At 41.7% G+C, this 25,621-nt stretch overlaps 1 protein-coding gene across 8 annotated transcripts in view; it reads left to right on the top strand.

Moving 5' to 3' along the window:
* nbeaa (neurobeachin a) overlaps positions 1–25,621 on the top strand; it is a 321,036-nt gene that overhangs the window by 255,056 nt on the left and 40,359 nt on the right. For 2 of the 8 annotated variants that reach the window (XM_067433703.1, XM_067433709.1), the window contains 11 exons: positions 311–464; positions 1,279–1,302; positions 7,599–7,779; positions 9,562–9,686; positions 10,746–10,853; positions 14,074–14,242; positions 16,097–16,559; positions 16,732–16,886; positions 16,986–17,112; positions 20,454–20,573; positions 23,290–23,423. In XM_067433703.1, the coding sequence (XP_067289804.1) occupies positions 311–464; positions 1,279–1,302; positions 7,599–7,779; positions 9,562–9,686; positions 10,746–10,853; positions 14,074–14,242; positions 16,097–16,559; positions 16,732–16,886; positions 16,986–17,112; positions 20,454–20,573; positions 23,290–23,423 (1,760 nt within the window). The remainder of the gene's footprint in view (positions 1–310; positions 465–1,278; positions 1,303–7,598; positions 7,780–9,561; positions 9,687–10,745; positions 10,854–14,073; positions 14,243–16,096; positions 16,560–16,731; positions 16,887–16,985; positions 17,113–20,453; positions 20,574–23,289; positions 23,424–25,621) is intronic. The other 6 variants (XM_067433704.1, XM_067433705.1, XM_067433707.1 and 3 more) reach the window with 6 other exon arrangements.

The raw sequence follows: 25,621 nt of genomic DNA, 5'->3' as shown, positions 1-25,621 counted from the left end.
TCACCCCATTGGCAGATTATTTATCTTATTTTAAGCAAAAACTCTCTTCATTTTGAGTTATTTTCCCCAAAACAAGACAATTACTTTTGCTTGTCTAATAAATACTTCTTGTTTTAAGAATTTTTAGAAGACAAAAATACGAAATAAGAAAAGCATTTTTTTGCAGTGTGTCCCTATCCGTGAAACCCGATTGAAAAGAATCTTCTTCCTAAACCAACTACACGGATGTCGTGTGTGTTACTTGACTGTAAAATGCTGAAAAGATGCTCTTGCCTCACTGCTGTCTGTCTCGGTTCTCTCTTTCTCTCAGCCACTCGACGAAATCTGTCATGGACTTCGTAAACAGCAACGAGAACATTATATTTGTGCACAACACCATCCACCTGATATCTCAGATGGTGGATAACATCATTATAGCCTGCGGTGGGATCCTGCCCCTGCTCTCTGCCGCCACTTCCCCATCTGTAAGTGGACATGATCGCCCCCTAGTGCACATTATTAACATCTTTCAATTGTAAAAACAGGTTTTTCTTGTGTTTTGGGTTGGAAGGGATGTAATGGGACATTTAGAGTCCCTGAATATCGCTGACAGTGATTTCGAGAGTCCTGACTCCAGATCAGTATTTGTTCCACACTGCAAAAAATGCTCTTCTTATTTATTAGAATGTATTTCTTGTTTCCAGTCCAAATATCTAAATATTCTTAAATTAAGATGCATTTACTAGATCAGTAAAATTACATAATTCTCATTTTCTGGGGAAAAATATCAAAATGAAGAGAGTTTTTGCTTAAAGCAGGCAAAATGATCTGCCAATGGGGTGAGAAAAATAATCTGATTTCTTGTTTCCGTGCCAAACTGATTATTTTTCTCACCCCATTGGCAGATCATTTTGCCTGTTTTAAGCAAAAACTCTCTTTGATTTTATTTTCAACAAAATAAGAAAAGATATCTCATGTGGTTTTACTGATCCAGTAAATGCATCTTGATTTAAGAATATTTAGATATTTAGACTGGAAACGAGACGAGATTACTGAGTAAGAAGAGCATTTTTTGAAACATCCTCGAATGCTCTAATTTTGCCGCTTTCTTCTTCTGTTGTCGGACGTCTTTCCTGCAGCCTAACCTTTTTCTTTCTGGCAAACCTTCTCGCAGCTTTATCTGATGTTTCCTGACTCTTGCCATCTTTTTGTGCTCCTTTATTGTCTCTTAATTCCTTTCTTCCCCCTTCTCTTTAATTCTCTCTGTTTCTCTCTCTCTCTTTTCTTTTGCATGTACAGAGCTCTAAGGTTAGTGCGAACCCTGTAAGTTCCAGTTTATTTATTCTTCTCTAATGTTCACAGCATTTATTTTTAACATTACATTTTAATATCACTAACATCCCAGTCCACGGTTTAAACTGTATGATCCATTTCAGATCATTTCCATCGTTATTTATTCATTTGATATTAAAGTTGTTTACGTTGTGCCGACCAGTAGTCTTTAGAGATATTAGAAGGGCAAGTTTTTAGTTGCATAGAAATGCGATATTTACTTTCAGCCGTGATTAATTTATTCTGTACGTATAAGTGTTGAGTAGAATCTGGCTGGTCATGTGATTTCAAAATGTTAGAGAACATGATTAGGGGCCAAGCCCCTGAAGTTACTTTATTATTATTATTATTATTATAAAGGTTATAACTTTTGAACCCTTTGTAATAGGGAAATTATGTGAATTATGTGGTAAATTATAGAGTGCTTCTGATTCCTCTCTTCATGCTGGTCATGTGATTTCAAAATGTTGGAGAACATTATTTTAAGCATATTTTCAAAATGACTATTTATGTCTTTGTGTATAACTCTACAAAACCAACTGAATGTACATTGAGATTATTGATGTATTGTAATGCAAACTTAGCAGTATCGGTCATTTACGGTACATGCTCTCTACACACCGACATCAGGCATAACATTATGACCAGGTGAAGTGAATAACTGATGATCTCTGTTAGTGGGTGGGATATATTAGGCAGCAAGTGAACGTTTAGTCCTCAGAGTTGATGTGTGTGAAGCAGGAGAAATGGGCAAGCGTAAGGATTTGAGCGAGTTTGGCCAGATTGTGACGGCTAGACGACTGGGTCAGAGCATCTCCAAAACTGCAGCTCTTGTGGGCTGTTCCCGGTCTGCAGTGGTCAGTATCTATCAAAAGTGCTCCAAGGAAGGACCAGTGGAGAACCGGCCACAGGGTCATGGGCGGCCAAGGCTCATTGATGACCGTGGGGAGCGAAGGCTGGCCCGTGGGGTCCGATCAAACAGACGAGCTACTGGAGCTCAAACTGCTCCAGAAGTTAATGCTGGTTCTGATAGAAAGCTGTCAGAATACACAGAGCATCTATGCTGACCCCTGTCCACCGCCGAAAGCACAATATTAGGTCATAATGTTATGCCTGATCGGTTTAAGGGGTCATACCTGTAAAAGCAGCTCATCATACCTCCCATATATTTGTGTGTTTCTTCATCATGTCTGTTATTCATGACTAACCTTTGCAAAGACACGTATACTGATATAAAACTGCATTAACTATACACACACACACACACACACACACACACACACACACACACACACACACACGGATCTACTGGTCCATTAATGAGGCTCTTTATTGAATGCCAACTTCATTTCTTCCCCTCTGTGTCGGTCATAAAGACACAAGGAGGTTCTTGCTTACAGAAAGGGGCAAAAAGCAATGAGGTTAATAGTCTGCCTGGAAGCTCTGGGGCCGAGGTGGGTCTGAGCTGTATATATTACCCACAATGCACCGCTGCGTCACCTCTTTATCCTCCACTATCATGTCTCCCAGCAGCGAGCATGTTCCCAGTTTTATCAGTTATGTTGTTTTCAGCACTCTGATCACTGCGCTTACGGTCTGTGGCAGTATTTCATATCTCTATCACCTTGTTTAAAAGTTATGTTTTTCCAAAAGAGGCTTTTCAAAGAGTTTAAAAGCATATTTGCCTCTGTAAGGGGTCTTTAAAACATCACAGTGTGTGTTTGTACTTACAGACCTTTGATATCATTTGATAGGTCATGTAATTACTCTGCCGTTCAACAGTTTTTATGATTTTAATGTGTTTAGAAGAAGTCTCTTCTGCTCACCAAGGCTGCGTTTATTTAACCCTCTAATGCATGAATTATGTTTATGCAATAAAAAAAAATAAAAAATCTGATTTTCTGGAAGATTTAAGATAATAGATTAACAAAATATATAAATTTTTAAAAAACCAACCCCCCCTTGGCAGATTTTATTTTGTTGCCCCAGGGCAACTTTATGCAGTATAGGTAGTAAATCACAGAGAAAAATATAATATTGTATCAACATTTATTAAGAAAATTAAGAGGGAACTGGTACTCTTTTAAATGCAAAATGTGTTTCAAATATTTCATTATGGCATTTGGCCACTTGAATGGTACTAGAAAGTACAATTCCTGAAGAAATTGTGAGTGGTGCTTGCCGTGGCAAAACTCGGGGCCCTGTGGCATTTGTGATGCAAAAAAGCCAAGCAACATGTCTGTACGATGTTGTGGGGCTGAGATATGGCTTCTTTATGTGTTTGTACGGTTGCTAAGGTACTGTAAATGGTTGCTATGGAGTGGCTTGGCACCATCCTATAATGACCCCAAAAGCTCCTTGTCAGTATGAATGATATAAACCAACCCCCATGTGTCTATGATGTACTAATGCAGAGATATAGGTTTTGATAAACAGTTGCTAGGGTACTCTGTTTGGTTGCTATGGAGTGGCTTGGTAGCATCCCATAATGATAGGCCAAAAGCTCCTTGTCAGTATGAATGATATAAACCAACCCCCGTGTCTCTATGACATTCAGATGTGAAGATATACACTGTGGGTTTGGGTTGTTAGGGTGCTCGATAGTGGTTGCTAGGGCGTGGCTAGGAGGTGTTGAAGGTGATTTGTGATTGGCTGTTGATGCCCTGAGTCAAACAAACCCATCCCCATGTTTCTATGGCACTCCTATCCAGAGATATAACTTTGATCTCTTTCAATGGAAGTCTATGGGATCGGTTGCTAGGGAGCTCTAAACGGTTGCTAGGGCGTGGCTTAATAGCATCACAATGATCCTGAGATAGTGATTGGTTGTCTGAGTAGATTGAGCCCACCCCCTTGTCTCTGTGAGTCTGTGAAGCAGAGATATGTATAATTCAAATGGGATTTACCAGTGTAGGAGAAACGCATGCGTTTGATGGGACAACCGCCCAATTATAAGTCTATGGGGCTTTTTTTCGGTTTTTGGGGAGCTCTAGCACCCCAGGGGTACAACTTACACCCCTTTAAGATGTGTGTCCTGAGAGATCCTATCAGCCCCTTCAAATTTCGTGCAATATATGTGTGTGTACGAAATCCTCGCTCGGAGCTACGAGGGGTCAAAGTGCAGCCTTCAAGAAAGTCATGTCTGTCATTAACATGATATTGCACTTAAAACTATCCCTGTACAATTAAATTATTATTATTTTTTATTATAGTGTGCGCAAAGACATGCAATGATATGGGATAACATTCAAACACATTGTCAGCAAAGACCTCCTTGAAAAGTACCCCTTAACGCACAACGTTGCCCTGAGGCAACAAAAAGAAAAACTGAATTTTTGAACATGCTAAATAAAAAAAAAGTGAATAAAACCTGACAATATGCTTCTCTATAACTTCATGCACACATATATATTTTTTATTTACAGTTCATGTCATGTTAAATAAGATTACTAAAGCAAATAATCTCACCTTCTTCTCACACCATGTGCTCCTGTGACCACGTGTCAGAAAAGGAAGTCACGCCTTCAAATGATGCTTGATAAAGACTCCAATACCTTATTGGACTGTTCTATAATAATTGTTTGACCATTTTGATTGGTTGCAAACATTTAAAGAAACATGTACTGGAAATGGGGCTTAAGAAAACTTTATGTTGCCTGAGGGCAACGCTATGCAGTAGAGGGTTAATTAAAAATGCAAAATATACTGTAAAATTGTGACATATTATTATAATGTAAAATAACTGTTTTCTATGTGAATATATTTTAAAATGTAATGAATTTTCCTCCTCATTCCTCCAGTCTTCAGTGTCTCATGATCCTTCAGAAATCATTCTCATATGAGGATCTGATGATCAACACACATTTAGGATTATTATCAGTGTTTTTCAGGATTATCTGATGAATATGAAGCTCAGAAGAACAGGATTTATCTGAAATAGAAGCTTTTGCAACATTACACTAGCGTTCAAAAGTTTTGGCTCAGTAAGAATTATTATTTATTTTTTGGGAAAGAACTTTTAATACATTTATTCAGTAAGGATGCTTTAAATTGATCAAAAGTGACAGTAAAGGCATTTATAATGTACAAAAGCTTCTATTTCAGATAAATCCTGTTCTTCTGGGCTTTCTAATCATCAAAGAATCCTGCAAATGTTTTGCACATTTAAAAAGAAAATAAGAATTAAAGGTTTCTGCGAAAGACATTATGATTAGGGCTACATACATCACTGGACTAAGTCGTTATTTGCAGTTGTTTAACGACCCAAAATAATCCCGCTATCATTTTTATAGTCACCATAGCATTAATCAGCTTTGCCTAATGCGGAGACACCCGTTAACGGGACGCACGCACGTGCTCGCGCCCGGTTAGCAGTGTTTGATTGACAGGCGGGACGCGGCGGCACGCAGGCGTGGTGAGCGTTCCCGCAGACAGGGGGCGTCAATATGGCGTCCTGAGGAAGACAACACACCGCATGCTATGTTGACTATAAAAATGATAGTGGGAATAATCATAATGTCTTTCGCAGAAACATTTAATTCTTATTTTCTTTTTGAATGTGCAAAACATTTGCAGAATTCTTTGATGATTAGAAAGCCCAGAAGAACAGGATTTATCTGAAAGAGAAGCTGTTGTACATTATAAATGTCTTTACTGTCACTTTTGATCAATTTAAAGCATCCTTACTGAATAAATGTATTAAAAGTTCTTTCCCAAAAAATAAATAATAATTCTTACTGAGCCAAAACTTTTGAACGCTAGTGTAATGTACAAAAGCTTCTATTTCAGATAAATCCTGTTCTTCTGAGCTTCATATTCATCAAATAATCCTGAAAAACACTGATAATAATCCTAAATGTGTGTTGATCATCAGATCCTCATATGAGAATGATTTCTGAAGGATCATGAGACACTGAAGACTTGGAGTAAATTACATTTTAACATATATTCAGATAGAAAACAGTTATTTTACATTTTAATAATATTTCACAATTTTACTGTATTTTTTGTATTTTCAATTAAAGGTGCAGTCCGTAAGTTTTTGCACTCTAGTGGCTAATAAACAGAACTGCATGCATCTTGTGGAAGAACATTGCAGCCGGATCTACTTCTCTCTGTTTATGTCTATGGCGGATCACGCAGGGACTGTGCTCCTCCGCAGCGGTACCGACCAGTCTGGCCTGAAATAGTCCCAATATAAACACTTATTATAAGTGGACCATAATGATTTATGGTAAGACAAAAACACGGTTTGGAAAATGGATTCATGTTTTACATTCTCATTATATAATTTTTGTAATTCTTGAACACAAAAAAAGTTACGGACAGCAGCTTAAAAATAAACACACCCTTGCTGAGCAGAAGAGACTCCTTCTAAACTCATTAAAATTCATACAGATCAGAAACAGCAGAGTATGTCGAACTTTTGATATTGATGTTGCATAACGGTGATGTGTTTCCTGACCACTGTAAAGATGAAGCACACACACACACACACACACACACACACACACACACACACACACACACACACACACCACCTGTTCACACTCAAACAGGTGTCACTCTGGTTTGAACACACTTCCTCCCCACCTCAGGCATTTCAGTGTGTTTCGAGAGGCATGTTTCACGTGAAGTTAAGGATTTGCTGCTATCACACAGGCGTTTTGTTTGTCTGTCAACAGTGTGATTGTTTTTAGCTGTGAGCATTGCTCTGTGTTCCTACACTGCAAAAATGCTCTTCTTATTTAGTATTTTTGTCTTGTTTCCAGTCCAGATATATCTAAATACTCTTAAATCAAGATGCATTTACTAGATCAGTAAAACGACATAAGATATTTTTTCTTGTTTAGTTGAAAATCAAATCTAAATGAAGTGAGTTTTTGCTTAAAACAGGCAAAATGATCTGCCAATGGGGTGAGGAGAATAATCTTATTTCTGTTTGGGACGGAAACAAGAAACAAGATTTCAATCAGAAATAAGATTATTTCTCTCACCCCATTGGCAGATCATTTTACCTGTTTTAAGCAAAAACTCATTTTGATTTTATTTTGAAGAAAACAAGGAAAATTGTTATTTTACTTATAAATGTTTTTTTTTTTAGATATTTTGACTAGAAGACAAAAATACTAAATAAGAAAAGCAGTGAGTGTGATTGTTTTTAGCTGTGAGCATTGCTCTGTGTTTGTGTGTGTGTTTGCTCTATAAATGTATTCGGATATGTTTCTAACCTCGTGTGTGTGTGTGTGTGTGTGTGTGTGTGTGTGTGTGTGTGTGTGTGTGTACAGACAGAGCTTGAGAACGTGGAGGCGACCCAAGGCATGTCTTCAGAGACGGCGGTCACGTTTCTCAGCCGGCTGATGGCTATGGTGGACGTTCTCGTGTTCGCCAGCTCTCTGAACTTCAGCGAGATCGAGGCGGAGAAGAACATGTCATCCGGCGGACTGATGCGCCAGTGTCTGCGCTTAGGTATGAATCAAAAAGACTTTAGAAGTAAAGTCCTTATACACTGCAATAAATGCTCTTCTTACTCAGTAATTTTGTCTTGTTTCTAGTCTAAATATCGAACAATTCTTAAAGGAACACTTCAGCGTTTTTAGAGATAGGGCTTATTCAACTTCTCTCCTACATTTAGATATGTGGGCAAATGCATTTTAGTCTCAGTGCACTGTTTTAGTTTGGCAGGGTCGCCGCTAGCTTAGCTTAGCATAATGAATGGAATCCTATGTTGCCAGATAGCATGTCCCGAGTAAAAGTGACCCCCCCCCATAAAAAAACAAATTACTTCTTGTGGTCTGCGTATTCACATCGAGTACAAATAGCGATGAAGATTAAGACTAGGTGATTTAGGCAGATATTGGGACTATATTATGGGGAAGCAGAGATATCACGGCTCTTATCCTCACGTCCTCCGGCTGTTGAGCGTTCGCAGTGTGTTGCCTGATATCTCTGCTTCGCCATAATATAGTCCCAATATCTGCCTAAATCGCCTAGTCTTAATCTGCATCGCTATTTGTACTCAATGTGAATACGCAGACCACAAGAAGTAATTCATTTTTGGGGGGGGGATCGCTTTTACTCGGGACATGCTAGCTGCCAACATAGGATTCCATTCATTATGCTAAGCTTTTAAAGGGTCATAACACACACACACACACACACACACAGTTTGTGCCAGTCTGGTGTTAATCTTGAGTATCTGTAGAGTAGTGTTGATCCTTCATATCTCACAAGAGTCTTTAGTTTATCAGATTTATAAAAGACAGACACACTGAACCGATTCTTTCTGAAAACAGCCGAGCTCGAGGAGGAGTGCAGTGGGCGGAGCTAAAGACACACACACACACACACACACACACACTGTAATAAAACACACCTTACCTTTAAAATGGGTTCAAAGCACAAGAAAAATCAGGATTTGCATCTTAGTACACAGATTGTGGTCAGTAAGATTTTTTCTTTTCAAGAAATGAATACTTGTATTCAGCAAAGCTGCATTAAATTGATCAAAAGTGACAGTGAAGAGTTTGACACAAAATTAAATCTATTCAATTTAAAAAATGCTGTTGATAATTGTCGGTAATGATGATATATTCAGCTTTAATCACAGGAATAAATCACTCTTTACTGTATATTCACATTTTTGTAGCAGATTAATGAGCAGAAGAGACTCTTTCAAAAGCCAAAAATATCTACCTGATACCTACTGTGTGTGTGTGTGTGTGTGTGTGTGTGTGAGCCTGTTTATGTGGTTTATGAGGACACAAATGTGTATAACTTAATGGGTATTACACTGGTATTACACTATAAAGGTGGTTTATGAGGACATATCAGATGTCCTCATAATTCAAATGGCCTTAAAAACATACTAAATTATGTTTTTTTGAGAAAGTAAAAATGCAGAATGTTTCCTGTGATGGGTAGGTTTAGGGGCAGTGTGTGTGTGTGTGTGTGTGTGTGTGTGTGTGTGATGGGTAGGTTTAGGGGCAGTGTGTGTGTGTGTGTGTGTGTGTGTGTGTGTGTGTGATGGGTAGGTTTAGGGGCAGTGTGTGTGTGTGTGTGTGTGTGTGTGTGTGTGTGTGTGTGTGTGTGTGATGGGTAGGTTTAGGGGCAGTGTAAGGGGATAGAAAATACGGTTTGTACAGTATAAAAACCATTACGCCTGTAGAATGTCCCGACATTTCACAAAAACAAATGGTGTGTGTGAGTGATGTGAATTTAATCGAGGTAAATGTGTTTTTGTGGTGTCAGTGTGTTGTGTAGCAGTGAGGAACTGTCTGGAGTGTCGGCAGAGACAGAGAGACAGAGGAAGCAAAACCTCATTGCCAATCAGCAAAACCCAGGAGAACCTGCAGACTGCAGCGTCCGCCAGCAAGGTCACACACACTCACACACTTACACACACTCACTCACACACACCTGCACAAACACATTCTAGAGAGAAAATCATAGACTGCAAATAAATATGGCGGTAGTGTCCGTGACATCACCCGAAGGATTCTGAAGAGCCGTTCTGAAGCGTAAAGTAGAGACGCCATCTTGGCAGCGCGTTATTACCGGATAACAGAAAATGGGCAAAGAGGCGGGACGTGGGCGGAGCTTAGGTGATGCGATGACTAACAGACAGCAGATAAATGGCTAAATGGCACTCAAAGGCCACGCCCTTAAAGGGTTACTTCAGCGATTAGCATATGGCTTTGTATCAGTAGAAACCCTGGAGTATAATCAAATGATTGTGCTTTCCCCCCTCATATCCCCCTGAGACGAGAGATTCATGCATTTTATTTCTGGAAAAATTCCTCCCGTGATGCAAATTGACGATATTTGCATTATCGGAGGAATCTTTGGCCAAGGGCTAAAGACTCCAGCCAGCAGAGGGAGCCATTTCCGAATGTTTTGAACCCGCTCATGAGGGATGGAGATCACACTCACAGCTCAGCTCCGCTAAAGGCACTCATTTAAACTGAGCTATGCTGACCAATGTAAGTCTTTTAACTTCTCAAATTAATTTCTATGAAAGTTAATCTTCCAAAGGCATGAACTGAAACGTGCCAGACTAGAGACATGCTGAGAACGACTGCCGCGAGTGTAGTCGCGATTACCGCAGCTGTCATCACTAAAGCTCATCAGCTCATTTATGACGTTAAATGTAATCTGACTCCTAATCTGCGTCAGTGCTGTGATAATCGCTGCCATTTTAACATGAGGCTGAGTGAGAGTCTGCTCCTTCTGGAGCTCTAGTGGCCAGTTGAGAAATTACAGTTTAAGACACTTCAGTATCGGCTTCAGGAGAAACTGGCGGAGGAGCCGCTTGGAGAAAACACATCCAATGCACATCAGAAACACACTAAATTGCGACTTGTCTGGAGGAAGTTTGTGTGTGTGCGTGTGTGTGTGTGTGTATAACAGATGGTTTTCTCTCCCTCCTGCCGCAGACCATCCTCCAGAACGTCCCACGTAATCTTTCGCCCATTAAAGACCCAGACAGACTCCTGCAGGACGTGGACATTAATCGGCTCCGCGCTGTCGTCTTCAGAGATGTGGTAAGTAGAGTTCGGATGGCCAATACATATATATAACCGGTACCGGACCCAATCAGAATATGGCCAATACATATATAACCGGTACCGGACCCAATCAGAATATGGCCAATACATATATAACCGTTACCGGACCCAATCAGAATATGGCCAATACCTATATAACCGGTATTGGACCCAATCAGAATATGGCCAATACATATATAACCGTTACCGGACCCAATCAGAATATGGCCAATACATATATAACCGGTACCGGACCCAATCAGAATATGGCCAATACATATATAACCGGTACCGGACCCAATCAGAATATGGCCAATACATATATAACCGGTACCGGACCCAATCAGAATATGGCCAATACCTATATAACCGTTACCGGACCCAATCAGAATATGGCCAATACCTATATAACCGGTATTGGACCCAATCAGAATATGGCCAAAACCTATATAACCGGTATTGGACCCAATCAGAATATGTCCAATACCTATATAACCGGTAGCGGACCCAATCAGAATATGGCCAATACCTATATAACCGGTAGCGGACCCAATCAGAATATGGCCAATACCTATATAACCGGTACCGGACCCAATCAGAATATGGCCAATACCTATATAACCGGTACCGGACCCAATCAGAATATGGCCAATACCTATATAACCGTTACCGGACCCAATCAGAATATGGCCAATACCTATATAACCGGTACCGGACCCAATCAGTATATGGCCAATACCTATATAACCGGTACCAGACCCAATCAGAATATGGCCAATACCTATATAACCGGTACCGGACCCAATCAGAATATGGCCAATACCTATATAACCGGTATTGGACCCAATCAGAATATGGCCAATACCTATATAACCGGTACCAGACGCAATCAGAATATGGCCAATACCTATATTACCGGTACCGGACCCAATCAGAATATGGCCAAAACCTATATAACCGGTATTGGACCCAATCAGAATATGGCCAAAACCTATATAACCGGTATTGGACCCAATCAGAATATGTCCAATACCTATATAACCGTTACCGGACCCAATCAGAATATGGCCAATACCTATATAACCGGTATTGGACCCAATCAGAATATGTCCAATACCTATATAACCGGTATTGGACCCAATCAGAATATGGCCAAAACCTATATAACCGGTATTGGACCCAATCAGAATATGTCCAATACCTATATAACCGGTAGCGGACCCAATCAGAATATGGCCAAAACCTATATAACCGGTATTGGACCCAATCAGAATATGTCCAATACCTATATAACCGGTAGCGGACCCAATCAGAATATGGCCAATACCTATATAACCGGTATTGGACCCAATCAGAATATGTCCAATACCTATATGACCGGTAGCGGACCCAATCAGAATATGGGCAAAACCTATATAACCGGTAGCAGACCCAATCAGAATATGGCCAATACATATATAACCGTTACCGGACCCAATCAGAATATGGCCAATACCTATATAACCGGTATTGGACCCAATCAGAATATGGCCAAAACCTATATAACCGGTATTGGACCCAATCAGAATATGTCCAATACCTATATAACCGGTAGCGGACCCAATCAGAATATGGGCAAAACCTATATAACCGGTACCGGACCCAATCAGAATATGGCCAATACATATATAACCGTTACCGGACCCAATCAGAATATGGCCAATACCTATATAACCGGTATTGGACCCAATCAGAATATGTCCAATACCTATATAACCGGTATTGGACCCAATCAGAATATGGCCAAAACCTATATAACCGGTATTGGACCCAATCAGAATATGTCCAATACCTATATAACCGGTAGCGGACCCAATCAGAATATGGCCAAAACCTATATTACCGGTATTGGACCCAATCAGAATATGTCCAATACCTATATAACCGGTAGCGGACCCTATCAGAATATGGCCAAAACCTATATAACCGGTAGCGGACCCAATCAGAATATGGCCAATACCTATATAACTGGTAGCGGACCCAATCAGAATATGGCCAATACCTATATAACCGGTACCAGACCCAATCAGAATATGGCCAAAACCTATATAACCGGTACCAGACCCAATCAGAATATGTCCAATACCTATATAACCGGTACCAGACCCAATCAGAATATGGCCAATACCTATATAACTGGTAGCGGACCCAATCAGAATATGGCCAATACCTATATAACCGGTAGCGGACCCAATCAGAATATGGCCAAAACCTATATAACCGGTACCAGACCCAATCAGAATATGTCCAATACCTATATAACCGGTACCAGACCCAATCAGAATATGGCCAATACCTATATAACCGGTAGCGGACCCAATCAGAATATGGCCAAAACCTATATAACCGGTACCAGACCCAATCAGAATATGTCCAATACCTATATAACCGGTACCAGACCCAATCAGAATATGGCCAATACCTATATAACTGGTAGCGGACCCAATCAGAATATGGCCAATACCTATATAACCGGTAGCGGACCCAATCAGAATATGGCCAAAACCTATATAACCGGTACCGGACCCAATCAGAATATGGCCAATACCTATATAACTGGTAGCGGACCCAATCAGAATATGGCCAATACCTGTATAACCGGTACCAGACCTAATTTTGTTTCCTAATTCTGGTGCCCTACCACTTATGGTGCATTGACACGTCACACTGCAAAAATGCTCTTCTTACTTAGTATTTTTTTCTTGTTTTAAGTCTAAATATCTAAAACAAAATACATTGAGAAACATTTACTAGATAAGTACAAGTTTTTGTCTTGTTTTGGGGGAAAATAACTCAAAATGAAGTGAGTTTTTGCTTAAAACAGGCTAAATGATCTGGAAAAATAATCTTATTTCTGTTTGGGACGGAAACAAGATTTCAATCAGAAATAAGATTATTCTCCTCACCCCATTGGCAGATCATTTTGCCTGTTTTAAGCAAAAACTCTCTTCATTTAGACTAACAAAACAAGAAAAAATATCTTATGTCGCTTTACTTGTCTAGTAAATACATTTAAGAATATTAAGATATTTGGACTGGAAACAAGAAAAAATACTAAATAAGAAGAGCATTTTTTGCAGTGTAGTGGTGAGACACTCTCTCACCTGAGTGAAGTGTGACGCTGACCTGAAGTGTGTGTGTGTGTGTGTGTGTGTGTGTGTGTGTGTGTGTTCATCAGGATGACAGTAAGCAGGCTCAGTTTCTGGCTCTGGCCGTGGTTTACTTCATCTCTGTCCTCATGGTGTCCAAATACCGGGACATCCTGGAGCCGCAGCGGGAGATTGGCAGGTCCAGCAGCCTATCAGGGAGAAGCATTCGACAAGAGATTAATTCACCCACCAGCACAGGTGTGTGTGTGTGTGTGTGTGTGTGTGTGTGTGTGTGTGTGTGCGTGCGTGCGTGCGTGCGTGCGTGCGTGCGTGCGTGCGTGCGTGCGTGCGTGCGTGCGTGCGTGCGTGCGTGCGTGCGTGCGTGCGTGCGTGCGTGCGTGCGTGCGTGCGTGCGTGCGTGAGTGAGCGAGCGAGTTTGCTCTCTCTGTCGTTTGTATTTTTAGTCATTTGCCACAACCCACAAATACTACTGAATGTTCATCACACAGTCAAACACCTTCCACTCTTCATAGCAGATTATCTACGCTACTGTAAATAATCATCCAGCTCTTCCCACTGGGAGGATTTCAACAACTTAAGCGTGTGAATCATTATTGCAAAGCTTTATCTGAGTGTGATATTGAATTCATATTTAAATGGGAAAGAACTGGCTGGCATACGATGCACATTACAAATCTTGGGCCCTATTTCACTGATCTTAGCTCGTACAGCGTGTCTGAATCCATTTGTGCTAATTTAGTGATGGAATGACGGTCTGTGCTCCAGCTCATGGTCTAAAAGGATCGTCCCTCGTCTCTTAATGAGTCATGGGTGTGTTTGGGCATAACATGCAATAAACCAATCAGAGTATGTTAAACTGATAATCACGATATTTCCATCAAAAGGGTAGTGCAGTTATGGCCATTTAGCACGTTCTTCACCAACCTACACTTCAGCCAAAGGCCTGTAGGTGGCACACCGACTTTATTTAACCAACTTTGATAACCGGTTAGATGGTAAATCAACACAGAACACATGGATTTGCTGAATGCTTTGTAATCTGTTTTCACATTAGATTTTCAAAGCAACACAATTTTTTTGCTAATGAGACAAACCAAAAGATTCAAATTGTCCAGCAAATTCGTAAAGCAAAGAACGATGCTCTTTGATATATAATAAATATCTCTGGCTAGGGACATTATGAAATGCTTAACGTGGCTTAATGCACTAAGACAGTGATATTAAGAGACCAAATTCCGTAAACATAATAATAAACCATACTGTCACATTACAATTTTCCCAATTTAATTGTCACAAGTTTGCAGAATAAATGCACCTTCGCAGCTTATAAGGCGGAGATCCGTGTTGCATTTGTGGAAATTCATGGCTGAAGGTTTGATCAGGGCAGATTTAGGCACACAATAGCACAAGTGGCTTGTGAAGAAACAAAGACTGGCTATGACACTCACACTGAAGCAGGATTTCGCTGTGGATCGCTAAACTCCAGCGGTTTCCCAGATCATCAGCGCTTCTTCCGCATTTTAGAGAATCCGCGCATGAGTTGCCAGATTGCACATATTGAGTAAAACACCGGGAAGAAAGTTTATCCTTTTAAGGGGAAAGCTCTATTCGGGGGATTTAGGCTCTTTGCATCTGGCAATCAAGCATAGCTGAGTGGAGGCTCGTTACCAATGCAAGATAACGCATCCTAAAGAAAAAACACACTTTAAGGATGAATAACAAGCGGGCCAACATCGTGACGATAGTTTGAAATCAGTCAAGAGAAGCAGATATCGTCATCGCGAGTAATCGTGCAGCCCTAAATCAGTCTCATCTCCGCTAGATGTATTGGTGAGAACTGTGATACTCTACCACTAAAAAGTTTTGGAGTATGTTTTAAAATTTTGTTATACTATTTCCGAATATTTTTACTGAATTTTTGATCAAATAAATGCAGCTTTGGTGAGCCTTTAAGACTTCTTCCAAAAGTCTATTATAATTATATAAGTGCCACTAATATTATTACAAATGTTTAACTCGTCTGTGTGTGTGTGTGTGTGTGTGCACGTGCGTGTCCGTGCACGTGTGTGTGTGTGTGTGTGTAAACTGCAGAAAACCCCTCCTCGTTCTCAGATGGACTGCGTCAGGCCGCCTCCCCTCTGGAGGATCTGCCGCTGGAGGCCTCTCTGCCTCACACTGACTCAGGCATTGGAGAGGAGCAGGTCAGCGTCCTCAACGGCTCCGAGCCGGGCCCCGACTCTGGGTCTGGGTCTGGTTTTGGTTCTGGTTCTGGGGGTCCAGATGTCATGAGCGAGCTGCTCTGCACTCTGTCCTCGGAGGTCCGGAAGTCCCGTGAGTCCCTGCTGGAGTCTCCTCCGGGCCTTCTGAAGCCGGCCGCCTCCATCTCCAGCATCAGCCAATCCAACAAGGGCATCAATGTGAAGGAGATCCTGAAGAGTTTGGTGGCAGCCCCGGTGGAGGGGGCGGAGCCTGAGCCCCAGCCGTACCAGCCGGATCCGGCCCTGAAGAGGGAAGCTGCGGCGGTGCTGCCCATGCAGTTCCACTCGTTTGACAGGTGAGCAGCTTCAGTGTCTTCATCAAAATGGGGCAGTTAGGGGCAGTGTAGAGAGATAGAATGTACAGTGTAAAATCCATTACGCCTATGGAAAGTTCCCACAATTCACAAAAACACAACGTGTGTGTGTGTGTGTGTGTGTGTGTGTGTGTGTGTGTGTGTGTGCTCACAGGAGTGTGGTGGTGCCCGTTAAGAAGCCTCCTCCAGGAAGTCTGGCCGTGAACACAGTCGGTACTCCCACCACCGGAGGTGTGCCATCTTCAGGAAGTACGCCCAATATCTTCGCTGCTGCCACAGCTACGCCTAAAAGCATGATCAACACAACAGGCGAGTCTTCCTGAATATTACATAATAATATCGTCTTACAGTGTGCTGACACGAGATGCATATGGACGATGTTTATGTGCGGTCTGCTGTGTCTAACAGGGGCCGCTGACTCTGCCTCCTCCTCATCCTCCTCTTCATCAAGCTTTGTGAACGGTGCCACGAGTAAAAATCTCCCAGCGGTGCAGACCGTCGCACCCATGCCTGAAGACACGGTGGAAAACATGAGGTACACACACACACACACACACACACACACACTAACCCCAGATCATGCATTATGACCTCACTTCCTGTGCTCGTCCTCTTTTTTTGGCAGCCATGCTTCCTACTATGATTCCCATAATCCATTAGTTTCTTAACTATCTCTCCTCTCTACACTTCCCTTCATCTCTCTGTGTATCATCACACACTTCCCTCACAGACACACACCGAGGTACTGATAGTCTTTTATCCCAGATAACAACTTTTGGTTCTCAGAACGTTCCCAGAACAGACATCCTAACATTCTCTGTTGGTTAGCCAGGAACGTTTTCTTTACATAAATAGAACATTCCCTGTTGGTTTGGAGAACGTTCCCCTAACCTTCCCAGAACGTTCCCCTAACCTCTTTATCCCGATCTCATTTACCCGGCTGTACCTCAGTAATCATATCAATAATCAAATGGAATAAGTGACACAAAAAACAGGCGAATGGACATCAATAATCAGTATCCGACTACAAACCATGTCTTGTTTTGAATTTGTTGAACCAATAGAAATCATCCCAGCACATAACCTTCATACGGAGGAATAAATAAGATTTAATTTATTCATAACTTGTATCACTAACACTGTACCACAACCAGGTTTTACATTTAAGTGCCAAATAACATTGGGTCTCATTCACTAATAACTGCGTGGATTATTTCGTATTTGTAAGCACAGGAGAACTTCTTACCTGATTCAAACACAACCCACACATCTCCATATAAGGGCTTTCAGCGCACAAACACGCCAACACATCTCCATATAAGGGCTTTCAGCACACAAACACGCCCACACATCTCCATATAAGGGCTTTCAGCACACAAACACGCCCACACATCTCCATATAAGGGCTTTCAGCACACAAACACACCCACATATCTCCATATAAGGGCTTTCAGCACACAAACACGCCCACACATCTCCATATAAGGGCTTTCAGCACACAAACACGCCCACACATCTCCATATAAGGGCTTTCAGCACACAAACACACCCACACATCTCCATATAAGGGCTTTCAGCACACAAACACGCCCACACATCTCCATATAAGGGCTTTCAGCACACAAACACGCCCACACATCTCCATATAAGGGCTTTCAGCACACAAACACGCCCACACATCTCCATATAAGGGCTTTCAGCACACAAACACGCCCACACATCTCCATATAAGGGCTTTCAGCACACAAACACGCCCACACATCTCCATATAAGGGCTTTCAGCACACAAACACGCCCACACATCTCCATATAAGGGCTTTCAGCACACAAACACGCCCACACATCTCCATATAAGGGCTTTCTGCACACAAACACGCCCACACATCTCCATATAAGGGCTTTCAGCACACAAACACGCCCACACATCTCCATATAAGGGCTTTCAGCACACAAACACGCCCACACATCTCCATATAAGGGCTTTCAGCACACAAACACGCCCACACATCTCCATATAAGGGCTTTCAGCACACAAACACGCCCACACATCTCCATATAAGGGCTTTCAGCACACAAACACGCCCACACATCTCCATATAAGGGCTTTCAGCACACAAACACGCCCACACATCTCCATATAAGGGCTTTCAGCACACAAACACGCCCACACATCTCCATATAAGGGCTTTCAGCACACAAACACGCCCACACATCTCCATTTAAGGGCTTTCAGCACACAAACACACCCACATATCTCCATATAAGGGCTTTCAGCACACAAACACACCCACACATCTCCATATAAGGGCTTTCAGCACAAAAACACGCCCACACATCTCCATATAAGGGCTTTCAGCACAAAAACACGCCCACACATCTCCATATAAGGGCTTTCAGCACACAAACACGCCCACACATCTCCATATAAGGGCTTTCAGCACACAAACACACCCACGCAAACACACCCACACATCTCCATATAAGGGCTTTCAGCACGCAAACACGCCCACACATCTCCATATAAGGGCTTTCAGCACACAAACACACCCACACATCTCCATATAAGGGCTTTCAGCACACAAACACGCCCACACATCTCCATATAAGGGCTTTCAGCACACAAACACGCCCACACATCTCCATATAAGGGCTTTCAGCACACAAACACGCCCACACATCTCCATATAAGGGCTTTCAGCACACAAACACGCCCACACATCTCCATTTAAGGGCTTTCAGCACACAAACACACCCACATATCTCCATATAAGGGCTTTCAGCACACAAACACGCCCACACATCTCCATATAAGGGCTTTCAGCACACAAACACGCCCACACATCTCCATATAAGGGCTTTCAGCACACAAACACGCCCACACATCTTCATTTAAGGGCTTTCAGCACACAAACACACCCACACATCTCCATATAAGGGCTTTCAGCACAAAAACACGCCCACACATCTCCATATAAGGGCTTTCAGCACACAAACACGCCCACACATCTCCATATAAGGGCTTTCAGCACACAAACACACCCACGCAAACACACCCACACATCTCCATATAAGGGCTTTCAGCACGCAAACACGCCCACACATCTCCATATAAGGGCTTTCAGCACACAAACACGCCCACACATCTCCATATAAGGGCTTTCAGCACACAAACACGCCCACACATCTCCATATAAGGGCTTTCAGCACACAAACACGCCCACACATCTCCATATAAGGGCTTTCAGCACACAAACACACCCACACATCTCCATATAAGGGCTTTCAGCGCACGTAAACACACCCACACATCTCCATATAAGGGCTTTCAGCGCACGTAAACACACCCACACATCTCCATATAAGGGCTTTCAGCACACAAACACACCCACACATCTCCATATAAGGGCTTTCCGCTCAAGTAAACACACCCACACATCTCCATATAAGGGCTTTCAGCGCACGTAAACACGCCACACATCTCCGTATAAGGGCGTGTAAACACATATATTAGTGTAAATTGCCGCTGCCTAAAATAACCCCCAAATAACCTGCAGGGAACGTTCTCTTTTGGTTACAAACACAACCAATAGAGAACATTCCCAGAACTTTATTATTTGGTTCCCCCCAAAAAATAACCACATGGGAACGTTAGGGGAACGTTCTGTGTTTACTGGGATCCTGCCATATATGGATGGATTCATCCGTTGTAGTTTGAATGCAGCAGAACTGATTTAGTCCATTTGTGTGTCTTTGCATGTGTGACACGAAGCTGCGGGGCTCAATCATGCTTCGGTTTGGCACAGATCCACACACTGTAGACTGAGAGTGAATGCCTGTACAGTCATGACTGTCTGTTTGTGCCCATTTGTATTGCAGTGCCTTTTGTGAAGTGGACCAGTGTCCACTGCGAACCAGGCTGACGCCTCCTGAACTCAAATCCTTTAGTTCGCTGACAGGATTCCAAACCGCCCCCAGAGATGCAGGACAGTTTCTTAGGCAAGGAAGCTTGAACTGGCCCCTTACCCAGTGCTCCAGCTTTACACGCTCTCGCTCTCTCTCTCTCTCTCTCTCTCTCTCTCTCTCTCTCTCTCTCTCTCTCTCTCTCTCTCTCTCTGTCTCTCTCTCTCTCTCTCTCTCTCTCTCTCTCTCTCTCTCTCTCTCTCCCTCTCCCTCTCTCTCTCTCTGGGCGCTGCTTCTGTCATTCGTAACGGCTCTGCTAGAGTTGATTCTGTCTGTGTGGTATATTTGCTCTGTCTGAACCAGGTATGACACGATAAAGCTTCAAGCTTAACAATAAAATCTCTTCGGTTTGAATTTTTTCCCCTTAAACAAGCCATTATGTTGTTTTAGTCTTTATACATAATTTTAATGTATTTATTCATATTTTTAAATCTGCCTTATTTTATATTTTCAGATTTATTTTTTGTCATTTTTTTTATATATTTTATACTTTATTTTATTTTATTATTGCAATATTTCTTTTAAATTGATTATGTATTAATGCATTTCTTTTTAAATATGTTTATTTGAATTGCATGCTTTTTTCATTTTTTTTATTGCATTATACATTTTTTGTTGTTGATTTTCAGCTGTATATCAATGTCCAAAAATGATTTTTAATGTTTTTAGTTTGAGTGTGTTCAGATGCACTACAGTGTGAGACTAAGCGTTTTCCTCGTTTTCTATTTTCATTGCATGCTTTTTCTCATTTTATTAAATTTTATTTTTATTGCAATATTTAAATTTTATATTCTAACATTAATGAGTTTCAGCTGTATTTCAGAGTTGAAATATATTTAACAATTGTATATCAAAATTGTATATCAAATACAATATGTTTAGTGCTGTAATATCGCAATTAATCGCATCCAAAATAAAAGTTTGTTTACATAATTTATGTGCACAGCACTAGTTATGACTAGTTATTGTCAGCATATTGACAGCGCTAGTTTTAATGTGTTTTCTGTTTTCTATTCTCATTGCATTATGCTGTATAGCTCCGCCCACTGCGACCTCTCATTGGTCCACTTCTCTGTATTTTCTGCTGCGTTCACATTATATTTTTTTACTGTATAATGGCTCTCTTTTTTGACTCTCAAACATGAGTTGCTGGGCAATATTCAACACAAAAACCAGACACTTAAACAAGTGACCGATATAAACCGGTCGGTTTAGTTTTTCCCGCGACTAACTGGAGGCTCAAGCGTGATGTGAATGCAGCATAAACGTCAGATACGCTGCAGAAAATGCTCTTCTTACTCAGTCATTCTGTCTCTTGTTTCCAGTCTAAATATCTAACAATTCTTAAATCAAGATGCATTTACTAGATCAGTAAAACGACATGAGATATTTATTGCTTGTTTCCTTAAAAATAAAATCTAAATGAAGTGAGTTTCTGCTTTAAACATGCAAAATGATATACCGATGGGGTGAGAATAATAATAATATTTCTGATTGAAATCTTGTTTCCAAACAGAAATAAGCAAAAGCTCACTTCATTTTGATTTTATTTTTAAGGAAACAAGAAAAATTATCTTATGTCGTTTTACTGATCTAGTAAATTAATCTTTGAAACAAATACTAAATAAGAAGAGCATTTTTTGCCGCATAGGCTCTGTTGTGTGCAGAAATGCATCTGTATTACGCCTGGTGAGGATATTAGAGTTTGAGCATTGATAAATCGGTTATATTTGCAGAGATCTTGACAGAATCAACCCTGCCGCCTCGCCGTCATTCATAAAGTCATCCCTTGTTTGTCCTCCTTTATTTTTCTCATGAGCCCTTCACACTCACCCTAGTCTGGTGTGCATCCGGGTGTAGTGAAGTTAACACACTTACGGGTGATATAACACCAAATAACATCTGTGCATAAAACAGGGTGATGATAAGCTAAGCCTTTGCTCTCTCTGCTGGAGTTTCTGCAGGATGGCTTTAACCCAATAGTTACGCCATAGACTTTCTCACATACTAACCAGCAGTGTTGGGGAAACTCATATGTAACTTGAGTTATGTAATCAGATTACTTTTAAAATTTACAACAAAATATCTGAGTTACTTTTTTAAATAAGTAACGCAAGTTACTTTGTTTTACTGACATCTCTTGTCCCAATATTGTAATATCCCGAAATCGTAATCGATTCATGATTCGGATCGCCAATGTCTCGTGATTTTTTTCGTTTGACACGCGATCCGAATCATGAATCAATTCGCTGATTCATAACCGTTTGAATCTTTATTTGAGGATTGAACACAAACGCGGAAGAGAAGCCAATGCTGAATAAAGTCGTAGTTTTTGTTATTTTTGGACCCAAATGTATTTTGGATGCTTCAAGAGACTCTAATTAACCCACTGATGTCTCATATGGACTACTGTGATGATGTTTTTATTCCCTTTCTGGACATGGACAGTATAGTGTGCATACACTTGCATACGCTCTCGGACTAAATATAAAATATCTTAAACTGTGTGTGAAGATGAGCGGAGGTCTGACGGGTGTGGAGCGACATTAGGGGGAGGAGTTAATGACAGACATTTCATTTCTGGCTGAACTAACCCTTTAAGGGATTAACGCAATATTGTAATGCATTACTTTTCAAAGTAACTTTCCCCAACACTGCTAACCAGCTGGAAGTGTGATTATTAACTGATCTCTGTAATTTGGAGCTAACTGGAGCTTGTTTTCTGTGTCTGTGTTTGTTTTGGCTCCCGCAGCATCACGACGAAGCTGGAGCGAGCGCTAGAGAAGGTTGCTCCGCTTCTGAGGGAGATCTTCGTGGATTTCGCCCCTTTCCTTTCGCGGACGCTTTTGGGCAGTCATGGGCAGGAGTTGCTCATAGAAGGTACAGGTGCTGTATGGTGCTCCTTTTCCTCTCTACCTGGTGTCTCTGTGGAGTCCCTCACTGTCTGCTGTTTGTGTGTGTGTGTGTGTGTGTGTGTGTGTGTCCACTGGCTGCCTCATACACACACCATTGGACCCAGAGCAGGTATGAGAACAGTAGATGTTTAACACACTGAGGGAGAATTGCATGGAAGTGTTTTACACTGCAAAAAATGCTCTTCTTACTCAGTATTTTTTTCTTGTTTCCAGTCCAAATATCTAAATATTCTTAAATCAAGATGCATTTACTAGATCAGTAAAACAACATAAGATATTTTTTCAGTGTAGATGAAAACAGTAATGATTTTTGAGGTCTAGATCATATTTTCACAGGCCTCACGACTAAAACATATACACTTTTGAAATTAAAATGTATAAATAGCAAAATATTAATAATACAAATTATATAATACATAACGTAACACTTTATTTTACAGTGTCATTGTTACATGTACACAGTAAAAACAGAAAAATATGCATAAACATATGCAAATAACCCTCAACCATACCATTGTAAGTACAGACCCGATTCCAAAAAAGTTGGGACACTGTAGAAATTGTGAATAAAAAAGAAATGCGATAATTTACAAATCTCTTGCACGTATATTTTATTTACAATAGAATATAGAAAACATATCAAATGTTGAAAGTGAGACATATTGTAATGTCATGCAAAATATTGGCTCTTTTTGGGTTTCATGAGAGCTACACATTCTAAAAAAGTTGGGACAGGTAAGAATAATAGCAATAAGAGGCTGGAATGACTCTAAACGATAGGGTATATCGCACTTGGCAGGAGTTACGTCCTGCTCTTTATGTGGGTGGCTAGCATTGTCATAGCATAGCAAGTCACTTCGCTCAGACATCTTCATATGGAGCCAGAGCTGAATGATTCAGACCTGTTGACTTCACTGGGTTTTCAAGTGGGCACCCCACCTCACCGGTGTTTCGTCAACTAGCCCACGACACCTCAATGGAGTCCTGGAACTGCTCCCTCTGCCATTCGGTACTTCACCACTCAGCTCTGCCAGCCTAGTTTAGCCACTGCTCACTTCTCTTTAACCACAGCTATTGGGATGCTGTCTCTGCTTGCTTTGCTATATTATTCCCCAGGTTCTTACGGGTTGCCCCTCTAACCCCAAGCATCCCCAATGCTCCCCAAAGTGACTGTACCGGGAACCCCCTGCAACCCGCCTCCACCGGTAGATTCCAGGCTCTCCAACCTCTCTGCTGGCTCTCAGAGATGAGCAACTGATACTTCCCTAGCTTCCGTTCATGTGCCTCGTCAATCCTTTCCTCCCAGGGTACCGTCAGCTCTATTAGGGACACCTGCCTTGTTGCTTGGGACCAGAGCACGATGTCTGGTCGGAGGCTGGTGACGGCAATCTCCTCTGGAAACTTGAGTTGCCTTCTGAGATCAACTCTCATCTCCCAGTCCTCTGCCGTACCAAGGATCCCTAAACATCTGTCCTCCTTCACTGCCTTCTCCCCAGGCCTGAGGAAGCCAATGAAGCCGGGGCCTTTTTCTTGGGCCTTGGTTCTTTTCCGCTTCCTCTCCTTCTCCAGTCCACCGGCCAGTTGCGCCAGCACCTGGTCATGCCGCCACAAGTACCTCCCTTCAGTCAGGCCTGCCCGACAGGACGACAGAATGTGCTCCAGGTTTGCTGGTCTCTTGCACTACATACAGGAGGGATCCTCTCTCAGCCTCCATCTTTGGAGGTTTGTTGGTGTTGGCAGCACATTGTACACTGAACTAAGGAGGAACTTTATCCGATGCCCCTCTATGTTCCAGATAGCTTCCAACTGAGAGATCTTCCTCTGACACTTTCCCACCGGGTCCAGCTGTCTTGCTGTTTTATGGCTACTGCGCTGCCTTGTCTACTCTCTTCCTCCACAGTTCAAATTTCCTTCTGCACCATCCCTTTCCGATCCTTTGCCCTTCCCTCCTTCCAGCTTGCTCGGGTGATGGCTCCAAGGCCCAGCCTTCCCTGATTCACCGTGCCCATGATGTCTGCATGTTGTAAGCGCTCATCCGCTTCCCTCAGAGCTCCACTGGCCTTCCACTTCCATCCTGTCTTCACTACAATGTTCGCCTGTCGCACAGCCTGATCATCGCTGCCGCGCAACATCATGGCCAACAGGACTTTGGCTGTCTTAAATTCCTCA

The sequence above is a fragment of the Pseudorasbora parva genome, chromosome 23 (assembly GCF_024679245.1).
Source record: "Pseudorasbora parva isolate DD20220531a chromosome 23, ASM2467924v1, whole genome shotgun sequence".
In the NCBI taxonomy this organism is placed as follows: Eukaryota; Metazoa; Chordata; class Actinopteri; order Cypriniformes; family Gobionidae; genus Pseudorasbora; species Pseudorasbora parva.
The sequence above is the reverse complement of the archived record's forward strand: the minus strand, read 5'-3'. Positions and strand labels throughout refer to the sequence as shown.